Genomic DNA, 25,572 nt, shown 5'->3' with positions numbered 1-25,572 from the left:
CCGGGGCCCGGCGGGGCGGGTCCGCGGGGCGGGGCGGGGCCTCCCCTCCTCACGGGGCCTCCGAGAGGGGCGGCGGGCTGCCAGGGCCCGGGGGGGGCCCGCTGAGGGGTGAGGAGGGCGGGAGGTGGTGGTGGTGGTTGCGGGTGTTGCCCCCCTCACGCCGGGCTTCGCCTCAGGTTGGGCGCGGGGGGGATGGGAGGGGGCTGAGGGGAGATGGGGGGGGCTGAGAAAGGGCTGAGGGGGCTGAGAAGGGGCTGAGGGGGCTGAGAAAGGGCTGAGGGGATGATGAGGGGGCTGGGGGGAAGGTGAGGGAGCTGAAGAGGGGCTGAGGGGGAAGATGAAGGGGAGATGAGAGGAAGATGAAGGGGCTGAGGGGGAAGGTGGGGGGTGTTAAGGGAGAAGATGGGGGGCTGAGGGGGAAGATGAGGGGGCTGAAGAGGGGCTGAGGGGGAAGATAAGGGGGCTGAGAAGGGGAGATGTGAGGAAGATGAAGGGGCTGAGGGGGAAGATGAGGGGTTTTAGGGGAACATGGGGGGCTGAGAAGGGGTTGACGGGAAGATGAGGGGGCTGATGAGGAAGATGAGGGAGCTAAAGAGGGGCTGAGGGGGAAGATGAAGGGGCTGAAGAGGGGTTGAGAAGGGAGCTGAGGGGGCTGAGGGGAAGATGAGGGAGCTAAAGAGGGGCTGAGGGGGAAGATAAGGGACTGAGGGGGAAGATGGGGGGCTGAGAGGGAACGTGAGGGGCTGAGAAAGGGTTGACGGGAAGATGAGGGGGCTGAGGAGGAAGATGAGGGGGCTGAGGAGGAAGATGAGGGGGCTGAGGAGGAAGATGAGGGGACTGAGGAGGAAGATGAAGGGGCTGAGGGGAAGATGAGGCAGCTGAAGACAGGCTGAGGAGGAAGATAAGGGGGCTGAGAAAGGGTGCTGAGGAGGGGGCTGAGGGGAAGATGAGGGGGCTGAGGGGAGCTAAGAGGGATGAGGGGGAGCTGAGGGATGGGGGGGCGTGAGGGGAAGCAGAGGAGGCTGAGGGGGAGCTAATAGGGCTGAGGGGAGAGCTGAGAGGGTTGAGGGGGGGACTGAGGGAGGAGCTGCCACCACCAGGCACTCTCGGGAATCCGCCTTGGCTGAACCCAGTGGGCGCCCGGAATGTGCCGGCAGCGGGAGGATCTCTCCGGCGGCCGTGCCCCGGTCAGGGACCGCATTGTGCTGTTTTGCTACAGGGGGAAAAATGGCCTCTCGGCGGATCACACGGGAGACGTTTGATGCTGTGGTGCAGGACAAAGTTAAGAGGTATCGCATGGAGCGGACTGACGCTATAGACGACACAATCCATCATTTTAAAGGTAAAGGAACCCAGGCATGACGTGCCGTGGATTACAGCGGCTGCCGTGGCGATAGCTCTCTTCGATTTCTTGGCTGCTGCTTAGGCGTATTTGCCTGAAACGTGGACTCGTGCTGGTGTTTTTCCACATCCATTTTCGTTTTAGAGGCTAATGGCTTGGTATGGCTAACGCTATTTTAATGTGGAGTGCAAATTCCAGGCAAAACCCGAATTTTAAACAAAGGAATTCTGTTTGGGCTGCATCTGAGAGTGGGTCCAATTTCAGGGCGGTCTCCAGAGACATCACTGCAGGGTGGAATTCTGTTGATGTCTGATAAGTTAAATAAATGTAAGAGTGCATTTGAGGCTTTTGAATCTTTGTATTTTGTGTTATTTTTAGAGAAAAAAAAAAAAACTAAAAGTGGGATTTTAATTTAGGGAATGCATACAAAACATCTGCAAGTTCTTTTGTCTCCCAAATTTCATATTTAAAATGTCTAGATAAATAACATGGATTACATTCATACAAAGCTGGGTGTTTTAAAACGAGATCTGTTTTCTTTAAGTTGTCTTAGCTTCAAAGGAATTACTTCTTTTAAATACTTAATCTTTTGCCTTCTGAATTTAAGTTCCAGATTTGGGATTCCTGGATACCGTACAGGAAATTCTAGTATTTCTGACTGCAGTGTTATCTCAGATGATTGCATATGAATTTGTAGAAAATATCTTCTGTTCAGCTGCGGAATCCTGGCATTCGGAGTGAGAACAGAGCTTCTGATTTTTTTACACTAGAGAGGTCTCAGTAGAAGCATTATTCACACAATATTGGAATCTTCCTAGACTGAGAAAGTTGTGATCGAGTAGAAAAGAGGCTTTCTAGCAGAACTTCTATTTCAGCTTTAACAAGAGCAGAAGAGGATTTAATAAATTGTTTTGCAATGTACACATAGGCATTTTGGGTCATTTGTTGCTTTTTACATATTATGAGATGTTCAATGGATATAGAAAAGCAAACAGGGCTATCCTAAAGTTTGGGATGCACACTGTTCTTCAAAAGTTTTGGTACATTGACTCTGCAAGCGTCTAAATGTGCCTATTATATTTTTTTTTTCCTAAGACTACTTCAGTGCATCAGCGTATTTATGTTTTTATCATTGCAGCTCATTCAAGGCCTGTCCCAAGACCAAGATACGAAGACAATTTCCACGATGATGGACGATACGACAATGCCCAGCACCATCCCCACGATGAATGGAGTGAAGACCCTAGAGATGACTTCCCAGGACCATCTTACAGAGCTGCGAGCCCTCTCATTAGGAAAGAGAACTATTACCACGAACAGTACGGCCGCCCGGTGACTCGTGACCGGGAGTTTGGCCACCCAGCATCTCGAGAACGGGAATTTGGCCGCCCAGCAGCTCGTGACCGAGAGTACGGGCGCCCGGCTACGCATGACCGGGAGTATGGGCGCCCAGCATCTCACGACCGGGAGTACGGGCACCCAGCCTCTCACGATCAGGAGTACGGGCACCCCGCAGCTCACGACAGGGAGTTTGGGAACCTGGCTTCTCACGACCAGGACTACGGGCATCCCGACGCTTGGGAATCCACTGGAGCGCATGAAGCTGACTTTAGTTCTGCGGATATTTTAGGTGATTTTAGATCGCCGGGACTCATGGAAGAGGAGTATGGCAACATGGAAAGCCAGGAGTACGAGGTGGAGTTTGGGATTCAGTCTGACAGCGAGTTCCGACCCCCGGTGCGGAGGGGCAACATTGGCAGGGGCAGAGTTCTGCGAGGAAAACGTATTGCGAGGGGCGCTGCTAAAACAAAAATATTCAAAGGAGATATCAAAGCTCCCCTAAAGAAGTGGAACACGAAAAAACTGCAGTCAGGCCCTGAGCAGAAGCCAGCTGTGCAACCTGATCAACTGCCAGAAATTGCTGAACGCCCTAACCTGAGGCCGGTGCCTCTCCAGCGCCCTATTCAAAGGCCAGCCCTAACAGCCCAGAGACCTATTCTCAGGCTTCCGAAGCCTGCACACGTTTTTAGAAATCTCAATTTTGATCTTGTGGACAAGTCTGACATTTTCTCAACATTTGGAATACAAATCATAAAGTGGGCTGGATTTCACGCCATAAAAAACGATGCGGAATTTTCCCGGCTCTTCGGAGCTCTCTTTGAGCTGGAGACAGAAACCTGTGCGAAAATGCTTGCTTCGTTCAAATGCTCCCTCAAGCCAGAACACAGAGATTACTGTTTCTACACTATCAAGAGTTTACAACATGCTGCTTTGAAAACTCCCAAGGTGGACAATGAATTTTTAAATATGCTGTTGGACAAGGGTGCTGTGAAAACAAAGAACTGCTTCTTTGAAATAATAAAACCTTTTGATAAATATATAATGAGGCTACAAGACCGCCTGCTAAAAGGTGTTACACCTCTGCTCATGGCCTGCAATGCTTACGAGTTAAGCATTAAGACCAGTGGTTTTGGTAACCCCAGAGTAATGGCAAGTGCTTTTGAGACCACTGTTTCTCTTTGTCGTAAGTCTTTAGCACTTCTGGGTCAGACCTTCGCGTTAGCATCTGTTTTCAGGCAAGAGAAAATACTTGAAGCTGTAGGGCTCCAGGAAATGGCTCCAGCACCGACGCTATTCCCCAATTTCGATGATTCCACGTTGTTTGGAAGAGAGTACATTGAAAACTTGAAGGCTTGGTTAGAGAAAAGTGGATATCCAATTCAGATGAAAAAAGCTGAAGCAGAGTCCACAGTACAGCTTCAAAAACCCCCTCCTGACACTCAAGTTACAAGTGAGTGAACGGCTGTAGAATGCCTTGCAGTACATAATTGCTTTATTTGTCACTACTGCTTCATCTCGTATCTTTTATGGCTTTACTAGGTCAGGAATTCCAAATTCTGGGAACTCCATGTAAATCCCTAGCAGTGCTGAGGCAGGTAATTTTGTCTGCTGTAGCTATCACTTCCAGTTCTGTGCCAGGCTGTACAGATGAAAGTACATCCCCTTCCTGCCCTCTCCCATGTGTGTGAATGTTTCAGCTCAAGGATTTTCACCTCGTGCATTATTGCACAACATGGAATTTGAGGAAGGAAGGTGAGGAGAGCAACCTAGGGACACAGACTGTGCTTTCAGCTGGCACAATTTGCCTGCCTCAGCTGCCCTATCCTCTTAACATCACATCTTCCAGATAGGCCATGACCACACCTGCAGCTGGCTATGTTACAGAATAAATATTGGCATATAAGCAGAGTCCGAGACGTTACCATTACCAGTTTTATCAGATGCAGGCCCATATTTTTAAGTTGTTTACATAAAATCTATAGGAATGCCATTTTCCCTGCTGTCTTAGGCCAGTTCATCCTGTCTAAAGCATTCCTAGCCATGACTGTACTCATCTGCTCTTCCCTAATTGAACTTAGGATACTTTTGCAGCAAGGTCTTGCAACACAGACACCAAGTGACTAATAATTTGCAACTTACCCCTTTCAGAGTAGTGCTCGAATGGACTTATTTTGTTAATTCTCCTTAATTTCCTTCAGTACCAAGAGAGGGCATTTTTTGTGCCAATACATTGAAAAATCGCAAACGTCAATATGCCAAAGAATAACAAAGGTGATGTATTCATACCCTGACGATGAAAATAACTCAATGGCTGCATTTTATTTCTTCCTACAGTCCCCCAGCGAGCTGATCGGAAAATTGTAGAGACAATTGAACAGCTAGTGAACAGCATTGTTTCGGGAACCTTGTCTGCCAAAGAGAGAAATGCTCAAAAGAACAGTCCTGAATACTGGTAGGTGTGTTTGAACAGTATGCCCTGCTACTGCTTTGCTCTCCTGAAGGTATTTGGATTATATTTCATTAAATTCACTATTTTATTCAACGGGTGTAAGATCAAAGCCTGTTGTATATTTAACTAGATTATTTGAAAATCCGTGTGCTTCCTAATGTCCCTGGAAATTGTCCTCTTGTTCCTGTTTTGTGTAGTAGACCTCATTCCTTTTGATCTGTCAAGAATGACTGTATGTCAATCCAAGTTCAAGATACTCAAAATGATTTACATTTACAAGGTGAAAATATTAAACGAATGCGGTTAAAATAAATATATAGTAACGTTTCAGACTTCCTAGCGTTCTACAAGTAATGTTGGAAAATGAAAGCTGAGATGCTTCCAAGTGTAATAATCTTTTAATATGACAGTATCGCTCCATGTGTGAATTGCAGCATAGCTGATTAATTACAAGCCAACAGATTTATGTCAAAACCTTCCATCATTTATTTGCTTGGCATACGTTATATTTACTTGTTGCTTTCAGAATGAAGTTGCCTCTTAGGCTTTCAGGTTTAGGCTTTGTTTTATGTGTATAATTTTCTTTTTATTTAGGTTCTTGTCTGATGAAGATAGTCTAGAATACAAGTACTACAGGCTGAAGTTATCAGAGGTGCAGAGACGGACATCATTGGGAAAAGAGGCAGGTGGTGAGGGTAGAACACTAGAAGAAGCTGCAACAGAATCAGTCAGAGCTATGTTGTATGCCAGGAAAGTTGCAAGTATTAAGAGAAGGCTATTTAAAAGGAAAAGGCTGGGAATTATAGCACAACATGGAATTCGAGGAAGGAAGGTGAGGAGAGCAACCATAGGAACACAGACTGTGCTTTCAGCTGGCACAATGCTGAAACATCAGGACAAGCATCTTCAGAGTTCAGTCGAATCAAAGCCTTCTATGTCAGAAGCCAACACATCTGAGAAGAATTCTTCTCTTGACGCAACCTCATCTTTGCAATGTGCCACCAGTTCAGAGGCCCCTCTGCCAGCAGAAGAAAAGGCGGATTCTGAGGATTTATTGGCACCATCTGAACTTTTCCTACCATTGCCCTCTCAGTTTCCTGATGGTAAGTGACAGTTCAGCATTAGATTTTAAACTGCAAATTAAACTGGAAATTCTAATCATCATTTGTTTTGTGAAAGTAGATAGTTCTAAACTGTGCTGACCTTCCAGCGATGTAGGTTTTGTATGGCTCTGTAGATAAGGAGTGTTCTGTTTTCTGCAGTGGATGCTAAAACGATGGAAACTGCTGAGAAGCTTGCCAAGTTTGTTGCTCAGGTAGGACCAGAAATTGAGCAGTTCAGCATAGACAACAGTGCAGATAACCCAGATCTGTGGTGAGTAACCTACACGTTTATCTGTCTGACCAGTAAGAAAAATCAAAATCTAGCTAAACGATTTTTAAAGTGAGATTTCCTTTTATTATTTTTTTGACACGCATGCTTTTATTTGATATGTTTAGGGATGGAGGATTTTGAGCAATACTTCCTCTTGTCCTGTTCAGCACCTCTATTAATGGTAAATGTCCAAAATAACTAAGAAAGAAAATCATTTCTCCAAAATGCACGTATACTAAAATATTTATTCTTTTTCTTTTGTATCCTAAGTAGTCAGCTTGCATCTTGAAATAAGTGTTCTGCCAAAAGTGTTTTCAATCTTTTTTATTTTTTCTTTTAAATGAGGCTTTGATTACAATGGCCTATGTGCCCCAGCATAAATTAGCACAGATCTTTCACTTCTAGTTGTACTGTGCCAACAAAATTGGAGCCCTGTTGTTTTTTCTGTCTCCCTCAGAATCAATAAATCTATTTCTACATACACCACATAACTGAAATTTGGAAGGCCTGAATTCTCTTCTGGGGTCTGCTGTTTGCCTTCTGGGTGATCTAGAGCTAGCTTTTTGTCTTAGTTTGTCCATCTGCATAATGAAGATAATTGTACTAAATTCTTCACAATGCAATTTGGGAACCACACCTCTTAAGAGCTAAGGAGAATGACTGCTGTACTTAGCACATGTTGTAGGGGAATCCTACAGTTCTTCAAAAACATCTTGAATGACTATTCAAAAAGCTAATAAGAGATTTATTTGTAGTATATTGCTTGTAGATAAGAAAATCTTACTGATATTAGTTTTCACTCTAATTTTTGTTCAGGTTTCTACAGGATCGAAGCAGTTCTGCTTTCAAGTTTTACCGCATGAAGGTCTATGAGTTATGTCCATCTATCAACTTCAGTGCTGTGCCAGAAGCAACCGATGCTGGGGAAAATGCTAAACCTGAAGAGAGAAACTTGGATATTTCAGAAGAGGAGGAGGAGGAAGATGAAGAAGAAGAGGAGGAAGACAATGAGGAGGAAGCTGAGTTTGAGGAGGATATTTCTCGACCTTTGGAAGAAATGGAGCAAGCAGAGGAGGGAGAAGAGGATGATATCTCAGCAGGTAGAAGTGCGGAAAACCTTGCTGAAGAGTTGATTTCCAAGACAGGAGAGGAAATTTCAACAGGTGAAAAGCAGCTAGCTACATCATCTGATGGTGCTATACCAAATCTGTCAACACAGGCATCAACTCCTGCTCCTGGTACCCTATTTCCCCGTAAACGAATCAGCAGCAAGTCTCTGAAAGTCGGTATGATTCCTGCCTCTAAAAGGATATGCCTCATAGAAGAACCAAAAGGTGAGTGCTTCAAGTAAGTTTTGTGCATATCAGTACAGAATTTGTGTGTTTTATGTACTTTGTTACCAATTGTTATTGGCTGAAAGATTAACAAAAATTAATGCAATGTTCACTTGAGATGGAAAAGGAAGTTCTGAATAAATGGCGTGACTTTTTTTTTGTATTGTGGCATAATAGCAAACTTGGTTATTTGAGATTAGCTGCATAAAAGATCATTCCTCACCTCTAATGTATGTGAATTTTACCTTTTTTCTGGGGCTTAAAAAACCCACAGTAGTAATTTTTGCAGGTTTCAGTTCATCAGTGTATGACAGGTTTAACAGGCCTAAGTATAGCACTGAACACATTTTGAGTATCTGACAACTCTATAAATATATTTAGACTTTGGATTGGCCTGCTAAATTTTGTCAATACAGCCACAGCAGAGAGGTGGGTCATGATATCATGAAAGTTGAGAGATAAGTAGCTTAAAGCTGATCATATATGCTCTGCAGTTGCTTTAACAAATGTGTTTTCTCTGTGTAATGATATTTATTGGTGAAGGCTGTCATTTGTGATATGAAAATGATATACAATAACCCCATATAGGTCCAGTCTGAATTTTCTGTCAGAGTATTACAGAAGCTCATGGAAAAGGAAGGCCTAAAGTCCTTATCATCCATCAGTGTATTGCTGGCAAGATATATCCCAAACTCTATGCATGAATGCACTTGATTCTCCTTTTTTTTTTTTATGTAGTTTGGGGGGCAGAGGGGAGTTGTCTGACTCTTTGTTGTTGTTGTTGGGTGGTGTTTTTTTTTTCATTCTGATCTTTCTTGATGATTCTGGCCTTAGGCCAAGGCATTGAGTTAGAGTTCCACTTGAGCATGTACTTTTTGAATTCTGTATTAAAATTGGTTTTCTTTACAGCTGATTCTTGTCTTTGATTTGACTTGCAGTGCACGAACCTGTCAGAATAGCTTATGATAGGCCTCGTGGTTGCCCAGTTACAAAGAAGAAGAAGGTAAAGAACTCTTCTGGTTTGCCATTGCATTCTGAGAATCAACTGTCTTTATAAGAAATAGCCTCTGAAACTGTGTTATTGTCAAAAATTCAAATTAAAATCGTAAAAGCCTGGTTCTCAAAAAGACTAAATCTGAAGAGAGCCATGACTCCTGTTATCTTGTAACTACCTCTGTCAAAATTAAATATTCTATGATTAAAGCACTATTGAATAGCTGTGTGTTAACCTTTTTTTTTTCTTAAAAGACAGAAAGAAGTGCATTGCTGTCTGGAAAATGTAATTTTTTTAGAACATTTAGTGAAATACCATTTGCCTGCTGCTGTATTTGTAGTATGGATTCAGTCATTAGATCATTTAGTGGTTGTTAATAAAAAAAAAAAAACAAAAAACAAAAAACATAACTACCATTTAAAATATGAAAGTGTACTCTATTTTAATAATGTAATTAAACAGATTCTGAACCCAAAATATATATAAATATATATATATATTTTTTGGTAAACTAGCAATACAGATGTTTATTATCATACTTTTTTTGTGTGGCTACAGGAAGTGCTGCTTAAAACATAATTTTGCATTTCCAGAATCTTAAAGACAATTAGTTTATACGCTTTTTTGGGGGATTAATTTTTAATATATTATCTTCTTCTATACAAACAACAAAATCTTTTTAAAATTTTTTTCCTCCCCACAGAAACCAAAAGATTTAGAATTCTCACACAAGAAACTGACAAACAGGAATGTAGGTTTCCAGATGCTTCAGAAGATGGGCTGGCAAGAAGGACATGGCCTGGGTACACGAGGAAAAGGAATCAGAGAGCCTGTAAAAGTGTATGTAATGGGAACAAAATGCAGAAATCTGACAGCTGTGGAAAAGGCTGGGATTCTGGTAGCAACTATTTTAATCTAACCCACCTTGATGTGGCCAGTTCCGTGTTTTGTTTCCTTCTTGATGTTGCCTCTGGCCTCAGCAAAGTTGAGCGTGGAGACTCCACGCGTTTTTCTGGCCAGGCTGGGCAAAGTGTGGTCTGGAAGGTGGCTGTTCCTTGCTGTGCAATTTGACATCACTGAAGGCTGCAGTGTGAATGCTGCAGGGTGTGGACACTTCTAAAGATCCCTGGGTGCCTCTGTTATTCAGGAGGTGTTTTGTTTGGTGTATTTATCTATTTTTTTTACACCTAGTATTATCTTGGGAATCTCCTTGCTGCCATGCTAGGTACATACATAACACATAAATAGATTTTAGGAATATTATAAACAGTACTCCCTAGATGTAGGCAACAAAAATATTTTCACTGTAAATACGTAATGCATTCCACTGCATGCTGAAAGAGGTAAGTGCATCTGCAAGGTAAGTGTGTTTTTTCCTTTTAAGCGTAGTTTTGTTTTTGAATCTTCGTTTTGTCTTTTAAAGTTGCTGTATCCAGTGTCCACTGCTGCCAGCACAGAGAACGGATAATATCTCCTTCAACTCCCTGACTGAATAAGGAGGCAGAATCAATTTATTTCTATCTAAGCCCATCTGCTAAGCTTTCAAGTCCATGCATATAGTTTGTGCATTAACATTCTGGGTTCTGCAGGGATTTCTATTTTCTTTTCATGCTTTTCACAGTATTGGTCATTTTAATTGGTGGCATACTTCCAGTTGTTTGTTTTCCTTTCTTCTTAACGGCTCCCTGTGGTCTCGTGGCCATTACTTTATTTTCCATTGATCTTTTATCTGCAGCAAATGGACAATGACAGAGCAGTGCACCTCTCCTATGGCTGTCTGGTGATCACAAATGTTAGAACCTCGGGTTCTTAACTTCAGAACTTGTTGGGAGCAAAGATAATAGTAATTTTATTTAATTTCTAAAGCACAAGTCTTGCTGCACAGTTAATCGTAGGCTAATTGTAGCTCATCTGACAGTTAGTCCCTCACATTCTAAAAGTTTCTGGCTGTGTTTAAGAACTGCATTTTTAGTATGTGAAAATACTGTTTTTCCAAAGTAGTGAAGGTCTGCTTTCTGTACCCCTTACAAAAACTTGGTTACTTTTTCTGTAACAAAGAGGTAAGTCCATATCTGACTGTTTTCACGGTGTCTACCTCTCTTTACTTTCCAGCCAAAGTCATTCTGTGGACAATACAACAATCTCAGTGAGAATGAAACCAGTGCAAGTTAACATTTTGCATTCCCTTGTTTGTTGCTTTGATACAGTGCTGTTTTGTTTGTTTTTTTCACCTAGCAACCTGTAGCCTCTACACTTTCCTCCCCATTTCTCCTCCTAGCTCTTCTACTGATGACTTGTTTAAAAGTCCATGTGCTGTCTTATCTCCTCTGAGCAAAACGGGAAGGATTAATAATCATAGCCACTCCAATCCCAGCATAGAGTTTATCTTGATCATTATATAATGCTGGTATCTAAAATTGATACATGGAAGCACATCAGTTGTTAGTGGAACCTGAGGCTAGTTTTTATTGGAAAAATTATGGTTTGCCTTTGAAAGGTTGCAAGAGCAACTAGTATTTTAATTTGTTATTGTAAAAGATTTACAAATTGGGTGGTGACTCCTCAAGGAAATGATGACTCTGAACATTTTAAAGGGACTTTGATGTTAGCCTTGTGTTGCTCTTCCCTGTCTTGAGAATTTTAATTGTCACAGCTAGGGGTCTGGCCAATTCTATAGTTCAAGAGGCATCCTAAAACCAAAACAAACAAAAAAACCAAAACACACCCACTTAAAGGCAGAACACTGTTGTGGAATAGACATTACAGTGAGTAATTATCTTATGTCTTTGATTAGTCTCTTTATTCTGAAAGTAGCCTAGAAGAGGAACTATAGTGTAACCATCAGCAAAAAAAAAAGTGTTCTTTCTAATTGGAAGTATGAAGCAGCCATTATGTAATGGAAGCAGCAAATGAGGTGTCTGCTTCAAAGAATTCATGCTCTTAAAAAAAAAAGTTCAAATAAGTGTTTTAAGAGTGTGTATATGTAAGGTATTTAGTATTCTGTAAGCTGTCAAATTCTTTTTGGGAAGGCCTTAAATGCAGGGAGCATATAACTCCATGTGGGAACAATAGGCCTTCATTAGATCAAGAAATCAAGAGGATCTTTTAGGTGCTTTACTTCTAAATGTAATTTAAAATGTGACTTTACTTGTTCATACAGCTGCAATGTCAGACTCAAGTACCATTCAGAAATAAAAAGAGCATCCAGGATTTCTGCTGTGGACTGTAAAGTTGAATTTCCTTCTCAGAGCCTTTGAATGTTCTTTTAGACTTGCACAACAACCTACTTGGCTTAAGTGGACCTGTTATTACAGAACTTAGATAAGAACCATTTTTCTCTAAGATCCTCAGATTAATTTCAGTACATGGGGCAATCTGAGAAGTTTTTCCTACTTCATGTAATGAAATCTCTAATAGGTAACACTTACGTAACTGACCTGGAGGATAAAGCTGGCACAGGGTTCCATTCCTGTGGCAGAGTTTTCATTAATCTTAGCTTGGTAATGGGTATGGCCTATGCGAATAGCCTGGAGAAAGAGATGTTTTTGTTAATTATTTGTGTCTCTGCATTCTTGTGGGTCATCCTCTCCCATCTGCTTCCAGGGTAAAAAGCTGTTTTGATATAGTTGAGGCCCGTCTGCTTCTGTTGGCAAGTTTGGATGAAGAGAGATGAGTTAATGACTTTTTTTTCTTGAAAGGGCAGGACCTCCAGGTTTTGTCTATGGTGTCTGTTGTGCAAGACTTTAGCTTGCTTGGGGTACTAGAAATCTCAGGCAAGCAGCATTATGTTCCCTTGGTAAAAATTTCATCTTTCTTGCAGAGTTAGTGGTGTTTCCTACTTACTCCTCAATGTCTCTGACTTCTGCAGTTTTTGAATTGTAAGAAACGAGGCAATTTTCACCATCTTTTCAACAAAGAATCCTATCTGCCATGAATAAAGTGGTTAATACAAAAATTCATGTAAGAATTTGATCTGTTAGATGATTCTATCTATGCTGTTCCCTTAATATGGTAGGAACATTTTCTTCTAGTGGGTGTTTGCATGTGTAACGGGAGGTGGGAATAATTTTCTAGATGATCTGGTATGTCAGGTACCAAGCCTTTGCTCTCCTCCTCCCCCCAAGTGAAGCAGAGGTACTTTCCACTCGAATTGTGTCTATTGGAAGGTATTGTTAAGATCTCTTCTGCACATTGTCAAATGTAACGGAAACAGTGTGTTCTAACTATTCATTTTACTCCCTAGGGGTGCTACCTCTGCAGGGGAGGGCTTGGGTGTTGCAGGGGAAGAAAATAAAGAAGATGCATTTGATGTTTTCCGTCAAAGAATGATACAAATGTACAGGCAGAAAAGAGCAAGTAAATAGGTATGTGCAATGGGCAAGTCTGGTTTGTGAATTCCTGCAAACATTAAAATACCATTATTTTTTTTTTAGTCTTCCCTTACCAAGAAAATATGGTTGTTTCCATGGGTTTATCTGGCTCCTTAACATTTCAAGAAAATCCAGCCCTACCTTGAACTGCTGAATTACCCCAAATCTTACTTTCTAGGTATGACATAAAGAAACTCGCTCACTAGAAAGTGCATGGATATGCAAAGGCTGCTGTGTGAAAGATCTTCAGCAGAGTATGCCAGTATGAAGAACAATTTGTTCTGTAGTAGTGGACTTGAACGCTAATGTATTAAAACATTTTCCAAGGTTAAAGTTAGTCTTGTATTTAATTGTGCAAGCTAACAACTTGGATGTCATCTTCTGAGGAAGAAACAACTGATTTTGTTCTCGGAAGTGCCTGTTTACCTCTCTCTTTGGCCAAGTTTGCCTGTTTTGTGATGAGATGGCTTACTACAAAGCAACATGACTAGCCTGCTTCAGCTCTGTTCCTTTCTGAAGCCAAGAACCTTCTCAGAAATTCAGATCTTAATGCAAGGCAGTCCAGTTTATATTTTACTACATTTTGTTGATGGGCTAATCTTCTGATTCACTTCTGGAGTCTGCATAAAGCAGTTTCTTTTCCTCTACACACCAATTTCAAGAAGAATCTCTACCTGTGTACTTATTTTATATAGGATTCTATATTATAAGTGTAGGATGAATAACTCAGTTCATCTGAGTCTGAGAACGCTAAACTCTTCCTTGAAAACTTTGGCTGCTAAGGTTTTCCATTGTAGCAAGCAATCAGTACATATGTTATGTGTAATTTTTGATTTACACAAATTTGCAGCTCTTGTCCAGCAAATTCTTGAGTAATCTCTTTCCTTCTCAAAGAAGTTTTAAGTCATGACCAGGTGCAATCCATTTGTCTGCAGAAAATGCTGAAGGAAGATACTTGGAAGTCAGATAATCAGAAGCGGAGCATCAGTTTTTTAAGACCATCAGTTCAGAGAGTTATTTCTGTTTCTATTAAACATTTGTTTTGCAGAAGTTCTTGATTGGAAAAAATCCCAGGAAATAAGACAAAAAGCTTGACGTTCTGAGGGACTATTCCAGAACATACTGAAAGAGAAGACTGGATTAATCTACTCTGCTTCAACAAAAAGCAATTCCTAACTTCTTGGTGAAGCAGCTCTGAAGACATGAAAGTTTTAGCAGTGTTACCACAAGGTCCAATCATTCATCTTTTTCAGGCTAGCACATCAATAAGAGAGAGATCTGTGACTGGATTACTGAAAGTGACAGAATGTAATATCACACTTTTTAGCATACTCCTTTCTCAAACAAGTCAAAAGTCTTCACTTGAATGTTACAGTACCGAAACCTACTTCACTGACATTCTCTTTAAAGAGTTTATCTTGAGCTGACGCATGTTCTGCTTACTAGGATTGAGTGCTGATGTTTTCATCCTGCATCATGCTTCTTGCAGAGCAAAGAGCTTGTGGTACACCACTAATAGCACCCCACAGTAACGTGGCAGCATCTCAAGTTTCTAACTGACAAATACGCAAGAAAATGTGCTCTTCAGTTATCAACTTGCCTGTACCTGCTGTTTAAAGAACAAAATTATACTCTCTCTATTAAAAAGCCTGCTGGTTGAAAGGGAGTGTCTTCGTTTTCATTCTGTAGCAACAAACTTTTCTTGCCTGTAACAACCAGTTCTAGTTACAAATGCAAGCTTGTTTTTTTTCTTTACAGTATGAGTCTGTGAAACCAAAAGAAACAATATCATGTCATGGTGTAATTTTCCGATCACTCAGTTTTAGTTGCTTTGAAGCACATGATCAGTAAATAAAACCATAATGGCAGGTATAGAAAAATATCATGCTGGTAGTTGTTTTTCCATGAGCATCACGTGTCTTCACCTTTCCATTGCAAGAAGCTGAAGCCTGAAGGCCAGAAATACAAATGAGTTTATCTGGTTATTAAACTTGATTAAAGGATAGGTTAGGGGGTTCTCATAGGCTTTACTTGGAAGTACTTAAAATCCATGAATATTTTGGACCACAGGCTACTTTAAAGTTCATCAGTTACCATATTTGGCAGTGTACACTTATCTGTTAAGTTCCCGTTTGGGTTTGTTCTTCACTGCCTCTCTTTCTTTCCTGTGCCTGTTTAGCAGTTATGCAATGTAAAACTCGAGCCTTTCGAAAAGGAGATCTATCAGTCACAGCCTGTTTTAGAATGACAATCTGGAACCAATATTGTTGGCTTCTGAGCTATTTCTCAGATCCACTCAGAAGCTGTTCTTTTAGTTTCATTGATGAAGCTGCCAGTATTTCTGTTCATGATTTGTATTTCCTTGCAAACTTCCAGTTCACCTCTTCTTTGACGTTCACATTTTGGAAGCAGTCTTGATTATATGTTACACTCCTTGCAAAAAGGCACAAGGCAAAGTGCAGTTTCACTTTGGATTGAAATCCACTCTCTCGCCCAGATCAGCATTCTGTGATATTCTGATTTAACCTGAGTTTGTTGGGCACGGTACCATTTGGGGTGCGTTTGCTAAACACCTACTTACCCAATCTGGGAAAACTGTTGGTGTCCAGATTGGAAAATGGTACTTTCCTTTCTGATTGCAATTCAGAGTGTAATGCTGTCTTGAAAATAAAGGTGAACATTGGGAAAATCTTAATCTGCTACCCTGGATGACTGTAGTGTGGTCTATCTTTCTTGTGCCAAACTTTAATTTTGGACGAGATATCAGCAGAGCAGTATTGGTGCTGAGATTCCAGTGTTGCTCTCAAAGTGGGTTGCCGTTTGCCACTTTTATCTTGTGTTACCAAGAGATGACCCTACGCTCCTTTTCCAAAAGGAATTTCCTTATATTTTGTCCTGCTTTTGCAGGCAGCTCTGATATGAAAATTTAAATACGTGTACATGTGAAACGTTTGTTATGCAGATACATTGCCTTGTTTAAAGTTTACTAGCTTCTTTTCTGTTATTTTAGTTCCAGGCTCTCTTCCATGAAGACTGCAAGCTTCAGTGAACATTTTAACTAACTTCAGTGGTGTGTCTACTGTCTTTTGGTTGTTTTTTTTTTTTTTTTTTTCCATTAATCTTGTAGAGCAATTTGCTAGTTTCTGTTCCGTGCAAATTGGCAGTAGTGCTTAGCTAGTAACATTAGCTGCTTATGTTATTGGATAACTGACATTTCTTTTTAGTGTAAGTAAACATGTTAGCATTGTTAATCTTTTAATATCTGCAATAAATGTAGAACTAAACAATTTCTGGTTTAAATGTTTTGCTTGTGAATTTGGCCATCTGTAAGAGATATGCATCATTTTTGGCACTAACAAGTGGAATTGAGATTATGCAGTGTTACATTAGTGTAAAGCAGGATTTTATAGTATATGAGGGAAGGAAGGTCCCAAGGTTTCTGTGCTGCTAAGTGTTTCTGTTGAGAATACCCACTAAATCATTTCTTAGTCACTGTTTCATGTGGCTTCCAGTGCTTTAAACCCATACACAGCAGTGTTACTCCACAGGAATGCCAAAACCAAGGTGCCCCAGTCAGAATGCAAGAGTTTTACCTTTTATTCCCATATCCCAGGAATTAGTTGTCTCTCTGATTTTCTTTACGTACTGACTTAAAGAGAGCAAAGCTTTCTCTTTACGTATGTGTGTGTGGTTTACTGTTGCCTTTAAATTCAAATTCCTTTATAAGACAGGATATGAGGGGGAAAATTGCAACAAAATGAAATTTAACAATTGTGCAGCCACCTTCTATTTAGAGGTGAAGTGAGAGTGTTTATTTTGCTAAAGATACTGGCTAGGTGTCCTGTCCCTTGCTTTTATACTGACAGCTGTGGCATGCTTTACTAGACAAGCTGAAGTCCTGGCTATGCCTTTTTCTTCCTTTTCCTCCTTTGCCTTCAACAATTTATTATATTTAAGGACCTGGTTCTAGAAGAAGGGATGCTTGCTCTCGTTGGAGAGAAATAAGGAGATCCCCATTTTGGGGGAGGTGCTCTAACAGAGTAAAAGAACTATAGTTAATAAATAATACACTGTTTGGAGTAATTGTGTTGGAGTAATATGGATTTTTTTTGCCTTCAAGGCTTTTCTTTGGTGTAATATCAGTGATATTTTTCCTATTTATTGGTTTTTGTTTGTTTATTTTAGACAACACTACAGCATCCTTAGTATGAACACTTAATCTGTGCTGAGATGTTACTTCTCAAAATCAATGTACAGTATTTTTTTTCTATTGATATTCCGTTCTGCTTTAAAGTTAATCCTGATGTATGGTGCCCAAAGAAAGTCTGGACTCAGAAATTCAAATACTGTTATTTTGGATTGTTTTCTATCCTACAAGCAGGTATATTTTCTAATTGAAAATGAACTCCTGGAAGTGCTGTACCATCTGTCATTCTGCATATCTCATGACTGAGTGGCCAATCACAACCAGACTGTAGATTTGAGCAATAATAAACACCTGAAATGAGAATATGCTCAAAGAACACTAGGGTACTTCGGAAATAACTAGTTTTTGTGAACCTTGTTAAGTAGGTAACTTGCTGGATTGCAGCAAGTGTGGAAAATGTTTGCATTATCTGTGGGCAATAAAGTTACTGCTGTTTAAGAAAGTGCTAGCACACAGTGTGTTCTCTTCAGTCTTTGGTGCCTAATTCATGTCATTAGAAAGTTGTGCTAATTTCCTTGAAAATCACTTCCTAGCCAAGACTTTGCTCTGAGAGGGAAGTCATATCTCGTTATCCTGCCCCTAGGTAATGAAGCAATGGAAAAGCGGCAAATACAAAGGAAGAAAATCCTATTTTTAAACAACTTCCTCTTTGGCAGTTGTCTGTTACAGACTATTTCATTCATGGGATTAACAAAAGTTCCTATCTTTCAACAGTTTACAAGACCTGTTTCAGAAACTGGAACTGTTGTTGGATAGGAAATCAGAACTTTGAAAAACAATCTAAAATGAGAGAAAATTGACAAGTCCCAATCCATAAATTCTGGCTTTATTTGCCTCAGCAGTTACTGTGGGCTATTTTCCATTGTTAGTGGGAGGAAGGGTGGTAAAGGCAGTTTGGTGCAGTTCTGATTTATCGTGTACACCACATACAGAAAACTCCAGTGAAATAACTGTTCCTGTTCAGTGCTGGCAGTGACACGTAAGTCGTTCCGAGGATGTGGATCCCTTCTCAGATGTGTACGTATGTGATGTGTATGCACCTCCCAAACTCACCATTTAATCCTGTGTGTAACCACTATATGATACTATATAATAAATACTAAATACTACTACTACTAATAATAAAGAAGACATATTGTTCTGGGTGTAATTTGGCACGGAGAGAAGAGAAATAAAAAGCAACTGTCCCTGCCACCTGCCACCAGTCACTTCCACACCTTGGCCCCACCGTGGTGCTGGAGAAGCATGCGCTAGGAAAGCCAGAGGGAACGAGGGGCTTCATTAGGCACCGGGGAGTGGGATTTTCCTTCTATTCCCTCTGAAGTCCCCTCACGGCGCCTGGTGTGGGGACCCCAAGCGGCCTCGGTCACAGCATGCGGGGTTGTGATGGGAGCGCCGCTCCCTGAGGCGCTGCGGCCATCTTAGGGGGGTGGGAGCGGGGTCCGTGCCCAGCCCTGGGGGTCGCGGTGTGGGGTGCTGGGTTTGGGGTTATCCCCTGAGGGGCGATGGTTGTGGTGTGGCTGGGTGGCCCTGCTCCTGTCCTTCAGGTTTGGGCCACCTCTGCTCCACTGCGCCACAGGTGCTGCCCAGCAATGCCCCTCAGGGAAGGGGTTGGAGCAACGTGCTATGGGAATCCGGGCTGGGAATTAAGTTTTTTTCCACAGAAAGAACAATGGGATGGGATGGTCACAAGCGCCTGGTGTCGTTTACTGCCAGGACTAGATGTCCCAGGTGCTGTGAGCAAAGCTGGGCACGGGAAAGTCTGAAGTGTGTGGAAAACGTCTGTTCCCAAATAGCACGGTCATATCGAAGGAGGCCTCTGCTGGTGGCCAAGAAAACATTTTGGCACTTACAGGCATGGGCAATACCTGTGCAGAATCACACGCTGGATTACAGTACAGGGTCAAACACAAGTTATTTAATAGTATTTTGAAGTTTCCAACCTGATTTATTAATTTAAAACTATTTTAACACAATATTTGACTTGGCTTATGCTAATGTGAACAGTTTCCTCAGCTGTTGGCGTTGCCACCAGATGAAAGTGCAAACAGAACAGAGATTCCCTTCATGAAAGCAGATGTGGAATCTGACTTCGTGGTTTCTGTAATTGCAGATGACACTACCTAGCTTTAATTTTGCTTTGAGTTGGCTGGGGGGCATATTCTTTTAGGTGTGCTGCCAAAATTTCAGGCGCAAGAGTATCTGATTGAAACTAGTTTAATACAATATAAATTCTTTTTTCATAGCATGGTTGATTTGTATACATATATTACTTTATAATACATATAGAAACTGGTGAATTATTGTAGAGAAGAAAGCAGTCGTAGCGATGATTTTTCTTAGACCCTTAAAGTAGCTGACTGCTGCAAAATGCTCCCACTAGTTCTTACTCTTTGTAAAATCATACTTAGATACCCTGCTGAAAATCCAAAACATTTCAGCTTGCAAATGAGAATCACAAACTCAGTGCAAAGCTAATAAATAAATGCATTGTTTGCTGGTAATAACTTGGACTTGCCATCAGAGTAGGATATAGTTCTGATTAGTATCAATATAAGTAATAGCTATAAAATCTTATAAAAGGGGCACAGTTGACCATGTCTTACAAAAATGAAGGTAACCAATGTTATGTTAACTTATGCTTTCACATTCTATTATAGGCAATTTCTTAGAAAAGCTACCTTACAGTTATGCTCTGCAAGAAATGTGGGGTTATTAACTAGTTTGTAGACTGTGAGGAAAATAATGATTTTTGTCTTTCAAAGTTTAGTTGAAATAACTAAACATCTCGAAGGAAATTCAGCATTTTTATAAACCTTTCTGAAATGTAACAGTAATTGTAATCATGTTTGTTATTTTTTATTTCTAGTGCATTGATAATTTTGCCCGGAGTATTGGATATAATACTTCTTCTGACTTGCCTGACAAAGTCTTGCAGTTTGTTAGAGATCACCCTCTAATGGATAATTCTGTAAATCCATTCGGTAATAGGCTTGTGCACTGAAGAGAAATTCAAATTACACCATGATTGTAGTAGACAGAGTCACTGGCCTAGATAAACAAACATATGATGTTATGTTTCTAGGAACAGGTAAGTGTTTTTATTTTAGCAAATGATACTTTTCATTTTTATGTATTTTGTAGCAGAATTTTTATGGAGACTTCAAAAAAGTAGAAGTATTCATTAGCTGTGTTTGAAGTTTTGCATTCAGATGCTGTCTTGCTAGTTTAATATTTTCATACCAGTTAGATTAAATGTTTTTGGCTTGTTGGACATTAAAAGGCTCTCTTTAGAAATTTTCCATATCAAAGGAGGCTTCACATAATGATATTTGCAAATTCAGGGATTGTTTGAGGTCTTTTTTCCTGGAGAAAAAAAAAAAAAAAAAGTCATTGCTTCTCCCTTACTGAAATAAAAAATAAACAGTGCTTTGAAGAATTTCAGAAATTCCTTATGCCTAGGAATGTCTTCTAAATCTCCATCTAATTTCATCATGAAATATCAGGCTGCGACGTTATGCAATGTTAAAACAAGTTTATCTTTAAAAATACATTTCTTTTTATGTAGATGACGGATATTTACATAAAGCTTTCACTTGTGATGGATAAATGTTCATTGTGGAAGAGCTACAGCTGTTTCTGTCACCTGAGACTGTGCAATTTCTCCAGCTGTCTTGTAAAAAGGTAGAACTTCTGTCCCTGCATATGGAAAGTGACTGCTGTAATAGCTTGCCTCAGGCCTTGCTCTTCTGCGTTGTTCTGACTTTTAAATAGTCTGTAAATGCTTCCTAATTCTACTTCTATCACATACTCATTAATATCAGAAGCACAGTACATCTTCTTATCTGTAGAATTTTGTGTGTGTCAAAAAATAACTGAAACAAGCCTTTATGATCATTAAAAAAATAAGGAAGGAGCTCTGACATTTTACATGCTGTTTACAAAGCTGTTTTTTTCTAATTTGTATTGCCATTTATTCTTATAAGCTTTTTAGTTAATGATTTTTTTAATAAATACTAAAAATATTATAATTCATGCTAGAAAATAGGAGCTTAAGATCTCACTGACATCGTAAAACAAGAACTCCCTCCTGTGTTTCTAGGGAATGCTCTATGTAGGATCCCTATCTCAAGTAGTCCAGCTGCCAGCTCCTGTATGCCACCGATACAAGCACTGCTTGGATTGCATCTTGGCAAGAGATCCTTACTGTGCATGGTCTGAGTCTCCTAATGAAGGTGTTCTACTGGCAAATCAAACTGGTGATACAAAATAAAGTGCTGTTGTTTCACCTGCACACCTGATGTCAGATTGCTTTATAAGTGCACTCTTGCTGTCTGCAACACAAAATCAGGATGATTCCTAGAAATAGCATCACACAAGCTGAAACACTTCTTTTCTTTTATTATTATTATTATTATTATTATTATTATTATTATTATTATTATTATTATTATTATTATTGTTTGTGTGTGTGTGTGTGTCTGTTTGGTTTTTATTTTTGTGTTCCCCCAGGAATTTAATTCAAAGTGTGAAATATGGGGATGCTTCCAGCTGCCTTAACGTAGGTATGTGAGCATTTGTTGAAAGAAAGAATATTTTAACATTATGCAATCAAAATATCAAAACATTTTCAGTGTGTGGTCACTGGAATTCTTACGTTATTGAAAACCACAGAATTAAAATCATGCTGTTTATTACTTTTGAACTAAGAAAGATGAGAAAAACACACTGGACTCGTACCACCTAATGCTCTCAAACCCCCACAAAGTCAGAATACTTTACTTCAGGCTGCAACTCTTAAGGGAAGCACAAATGTAACCCATTTGGAGCTACTGGTTTCCCTGTTAGTAAAGGGATTTCGTTGTCTTTACTCCTAAAAAAATCATTACCTGTTTTTAGACTGGTGGGTTCAATTTGATATTTATTTAAATATGTATCTGGCTTTGTAAGTTCAACTAAATTTTCAGTGTTCTTACTTAAAAACATTATCTTCATCATTTCAGAATATAATGTGAGAAAATTGGTCTTTCCCCCTGAGAACAATGTTCATCTTAAATGTGTTCCTCTGTCGAATCTGGCAAGAGTAGTGTGGAAGTTTAATGGGAGCAGACTTCAGGAGAAGGACTCTGAACACCTCCTCTGTGATGGAGGAATACCAAAATTTAATGTGATAATGGATGAGGCTGGATTCTCTGGTTGTCTCTCAGTAGAGAAATCCAAAGGGAAGGAATTCCTTATCACTGGGGCCTGCTGTGCCCTTTATGTCCATCAAAATACAGAGAAGGCAAATATTAATGCCACAACAAACAAGTACAATGAAGCAGGAGCTGAGGGTTTTAAGTCTTCAGTACCAGCTTCTTTACTGAAAGAGGCAACAAAACAGAAAGCTGTGGACAGCCGAAAAGAGAAGGTTGTTTTAAAAGTCCTGGGGGCTGGTTTTGCACTTCTTTTCTTATTTGTTTGGAATTTCTACAAGGGTCATTTATCTCTGCCTTGGAAGACGAGAGAAACCAGTTCAAAAACCACCAGTGCAGATTGTTTGGGAAGTCCAGCATTGGCTACAGAGGGATCAGGCAGCAAAAAGGAGAGTTCAGCCACACAAATGGACATGTCTTTTGTTAACGAATAAACGCTTGTGAGCTTTTCTTAAGGAGTGCAGCCCCAATGCACGGCACAGTGCAGGTTTTACGGAGAGCTTGCAGCTCACAGAGATGTTTGGTTAAGATGATGTTTCCTGTTAAGGACTGTGGAATGTAAATTTGGGTAGGAGTCAGAAGCTCGGAGTTGGAGATGACAAGCTGCATTGTGTATTACACAGATGCGTTACCACGTAGTGCTTAAAAACAAAATTCCTTCTTTGGGTACCTTTTTGACACCTTAAAACCACAAGAATAAATTTCTTTCAAAAATTGACGCTGATCTACTTTTTTGTAATGTTGGAGTTGCCCAATTACATAAATTAATACTTCAGAAGCTAATAATACTTAGTATTTAGTGCTTTTCACCTTCAGACTTTGTGTTTAATCTACGAATAGCAACTAATTAAGTCTCCCAATGCCCCAAGAGGTTGCTACTACCCTCATTTTTCATGAGGTTAAATTACTTGTCACTGACCATAGTATTCATGTCAGATCTAATGCTTTGTTAGAAGTTCCTGAGTCATCTTTCTGTATTTTTTCTTTCTCTATTTTCCTCTCTTTTCCCTTTATTTAACCTTTCAAAAGGCTTTCCATACATTTATTTTTCTAATGTGTTTTAAGTGACCTTTGTGATGCATCTTTCCCTGTCCGAAAATGCCATGAGCTGACTTATGTACTGCATCATTGTTCCGGATTTATTTCTGAGCTTTGGTCAAAACTCAGACACTGTAGCTCCTTTTATTAAAGGCCATTGAAAGTTGAGCATTTTTTCTGAGACACTTTTTTTTTTTTTTTACATTTTCTAATAAATGTTCTCTTATGTTTTGTGGTTAGAAAAATAACACGGGTTCTCTATTACTGAAGTCCCTGAACAAAGGCTATGCTGCCTCACTCTGTCTCATGCCAGACATGCATAAAGTACAAGGCTGATTCTCTTCTAGACTTACCTCATTTTTTCCAGTTCTGACATAGCTATGGAAGAAGTCTGCTTGGAAACGGATTCCTCTTGTGGAAGTCTGCACCAAACACATAGCAAGACACCTGCTTTCAGGCTCTTTTTTTTTTTCTTTTCTTTTTTTTTTTTTTTTTCTGGAGGCCTTTGTTCTCCCTGAATGCTTTATAACAACAGGTTCTTGTGTATTATTATGTGCAAATACCATAGAGCCAAGGTGAGGCGAGCTGTTGAATGTTGAATTTGCAAGGAGCAGATTCACAGATTCCTTCATCTGTCTTTTCTGCCGGTACTTGCCAACATGCCGATGTTTGCACTTTCTACGGACAGATGTCAAGGTGCAAAGTGTGTCAGCCTTTGTAGCAAGGTGAAGCCTTGGGCACAAAGTGTGGACAAGAGGACTGCATGAAATGGACATACGAAAATTAGAAGACTGGATCTCTGCTGGCAAACTGTTATTCCACAAACAGTCAGGCTGCGTTTCAGTGCAATGCCGAAACCAGATCTGAAGTGCACATCTTGTCTCGTAGTTTGAAAGTGAGTCTACATCTTTACAGGGTTCCTTTACCTCTATTCCTAATCCCTCTGTGCAAAGGGCTATATGGAGCTTAATGATGCAGACTGGGTGGTGATATGTAATAATCTAGGAAGTGATCAAAATTTCCATTCTTATCTTTGGGGACACTTAACTCGCTTCCCTCAGTGGAAGGAAGTGCAGATGGAATACAAAACCCTATTTCAGAAAATCCTCACAAGGCTACCAGCATTTGGTTTTAGTTCAATTCCTGCTGATCTAATTACCCTAATTTAAATGTGTAAAATAATTAGCTTCGAAGAGTTGCAGATAAGTTTCTGTTAACAGGTCGATATGAAAGATACTGTGCCCTACTTTCGGTAGTGTCTTCGGTGCAGTTTTAGTTCTTTTGTCATTGGTTCCCATGTTGCACGTAGGAAGGACAGAGAATATGGGGCAAGAGGATTGCTGGCGCTCAGCGGTGCGACAGAGCCAAGGTAGTCCTGGAGCTGTTGGTGCAGTTGCCAGCTCAGAACAACCATCCGCAGCTGCTCCAACCTGCATCCTGCAACGACTTCTGAGTCTACACTGTGAAAACAAATACCTCCCCTACAGCTCCTGACACCAGGTCAGCTTTCTTGGTTCCAAAAATCCCTTGTGCTGGTAGCTGCTGCCATCATTTCAAGCAGAGAATTACCTTGGTGTTCTCGGAATATGCCTGTCTGATGTTACACTTAAAATCATGGGCAGCGAACAAACCACAGCCTCAAACATGGGCAGTAGTGCGGACGCTGGAGGTGAGGAATTCCAACTCTCATTAAAACTCCCTTTTAAATGCCTTACAGAAAAGGATGGAGGTGAAAAGCTGAAAGCAGAGTATGAGGTGGCGGTGGTATCACTAGTGATTATCCTGTTGGTGTTGGACTCTGGTATTAATATTGCTGAATTCTGAATGCTACTCCTACCTTTTATTGTAAAATTACCAGTACAGAGCTTACTTTTTTGGTGCAAATTCTGAAGTTATTAATGCACAGAGAAATTAATGTGCAGATCTGC

General features: G+C 40.4%; 2 protein-coding genes across 9 annotated transcripts; both read left to right on the top strand.

The window, feature by feature from the left end:
- The first annotated feature begins 76 nt into the window (after positions 1–76).
- On the top strand, positions 77–18,371 carry SUGP2 (SURP and G-patch domain containing 2). Of its 8 annotated transcripts, XM_082780322.1 has the most exons (11): positions 77–108; positions 1,220–1,342; positions 2,481–4,133; positions 5,018–5,135; positions 5,727–6,235; positions 6,395–6,506; positions 7,323–7,840; positions 8,779–8,843; positions 9,538–9,674; positions 13,078–13,198; positions 13,383–18,012. In XM_082780322.1, the coding sequence occupies exons 2-10, from the start codon at positions 1,228–1,230 to the stop codon at positions 13,196–13,198; spliced, it is 3,348 nt and encodes a 1,115-aa protein (XP_082636448.1). In that variant the 5' UTR covers positions 77–108; positions 1,220–1,227; the 3' UTR covers positions 13,383–18,012. The 8 variants fall into 8 exon arrangements, 7 of the variants coding, with proteins under 7 accessions (XP_082636448.1, XP_082636450.1, XP_082636449.1 ...); XM_082780324.1 differs by lacking the exon at positions 77–108 and having other exon boundaries at positions 1,105–1,342; positions 16,215–18,012; XM_082780323.1 differs by lacking the exon at positions 77–108 and having other exon boundaries at positions 1,105–1,342; positions 14,253–18,012.
- A 1,650-nt stretch (positions 18,372–20,021) lies between these two features.
- Positions 20,022–25,468, top strand: LOC309887886 (semaphorin-4D-like; the record flags this gene model as incomplete). Its single annotated transcript, XM_082779915.1, is given in 8 exon segments — positions 20,022–20,027; positions 20,281–20,407; positions 20,410–20,502; positions 20,980–21,017; positions 21,021–21,095; positions 21,514–21,680; positions 21,924–21,976; positions 25,362–25,468. Coding segments are annotated over 8 exon segments (666 nt in total).
- Between the last annotated feature and the right edge of the window lie 104 nt (positions 25,469–25,572).

Source organism: Aythya marila (genome assembly GCF_965140915.1).
Source record: "Aythya marila genome assembly, chromosome: 27".
NCBI classification, from domain to species: domain Eukaryota; kingdom Metazoa; phylum Chordata; class Aves; order Anseriformes; family Anatidae; genus Aythya; species Aythya marila.
Note: the sequence above shows the minus strand (reverse complement) of the source record. Positions and strands in the feature narration are given on the sequence as shown.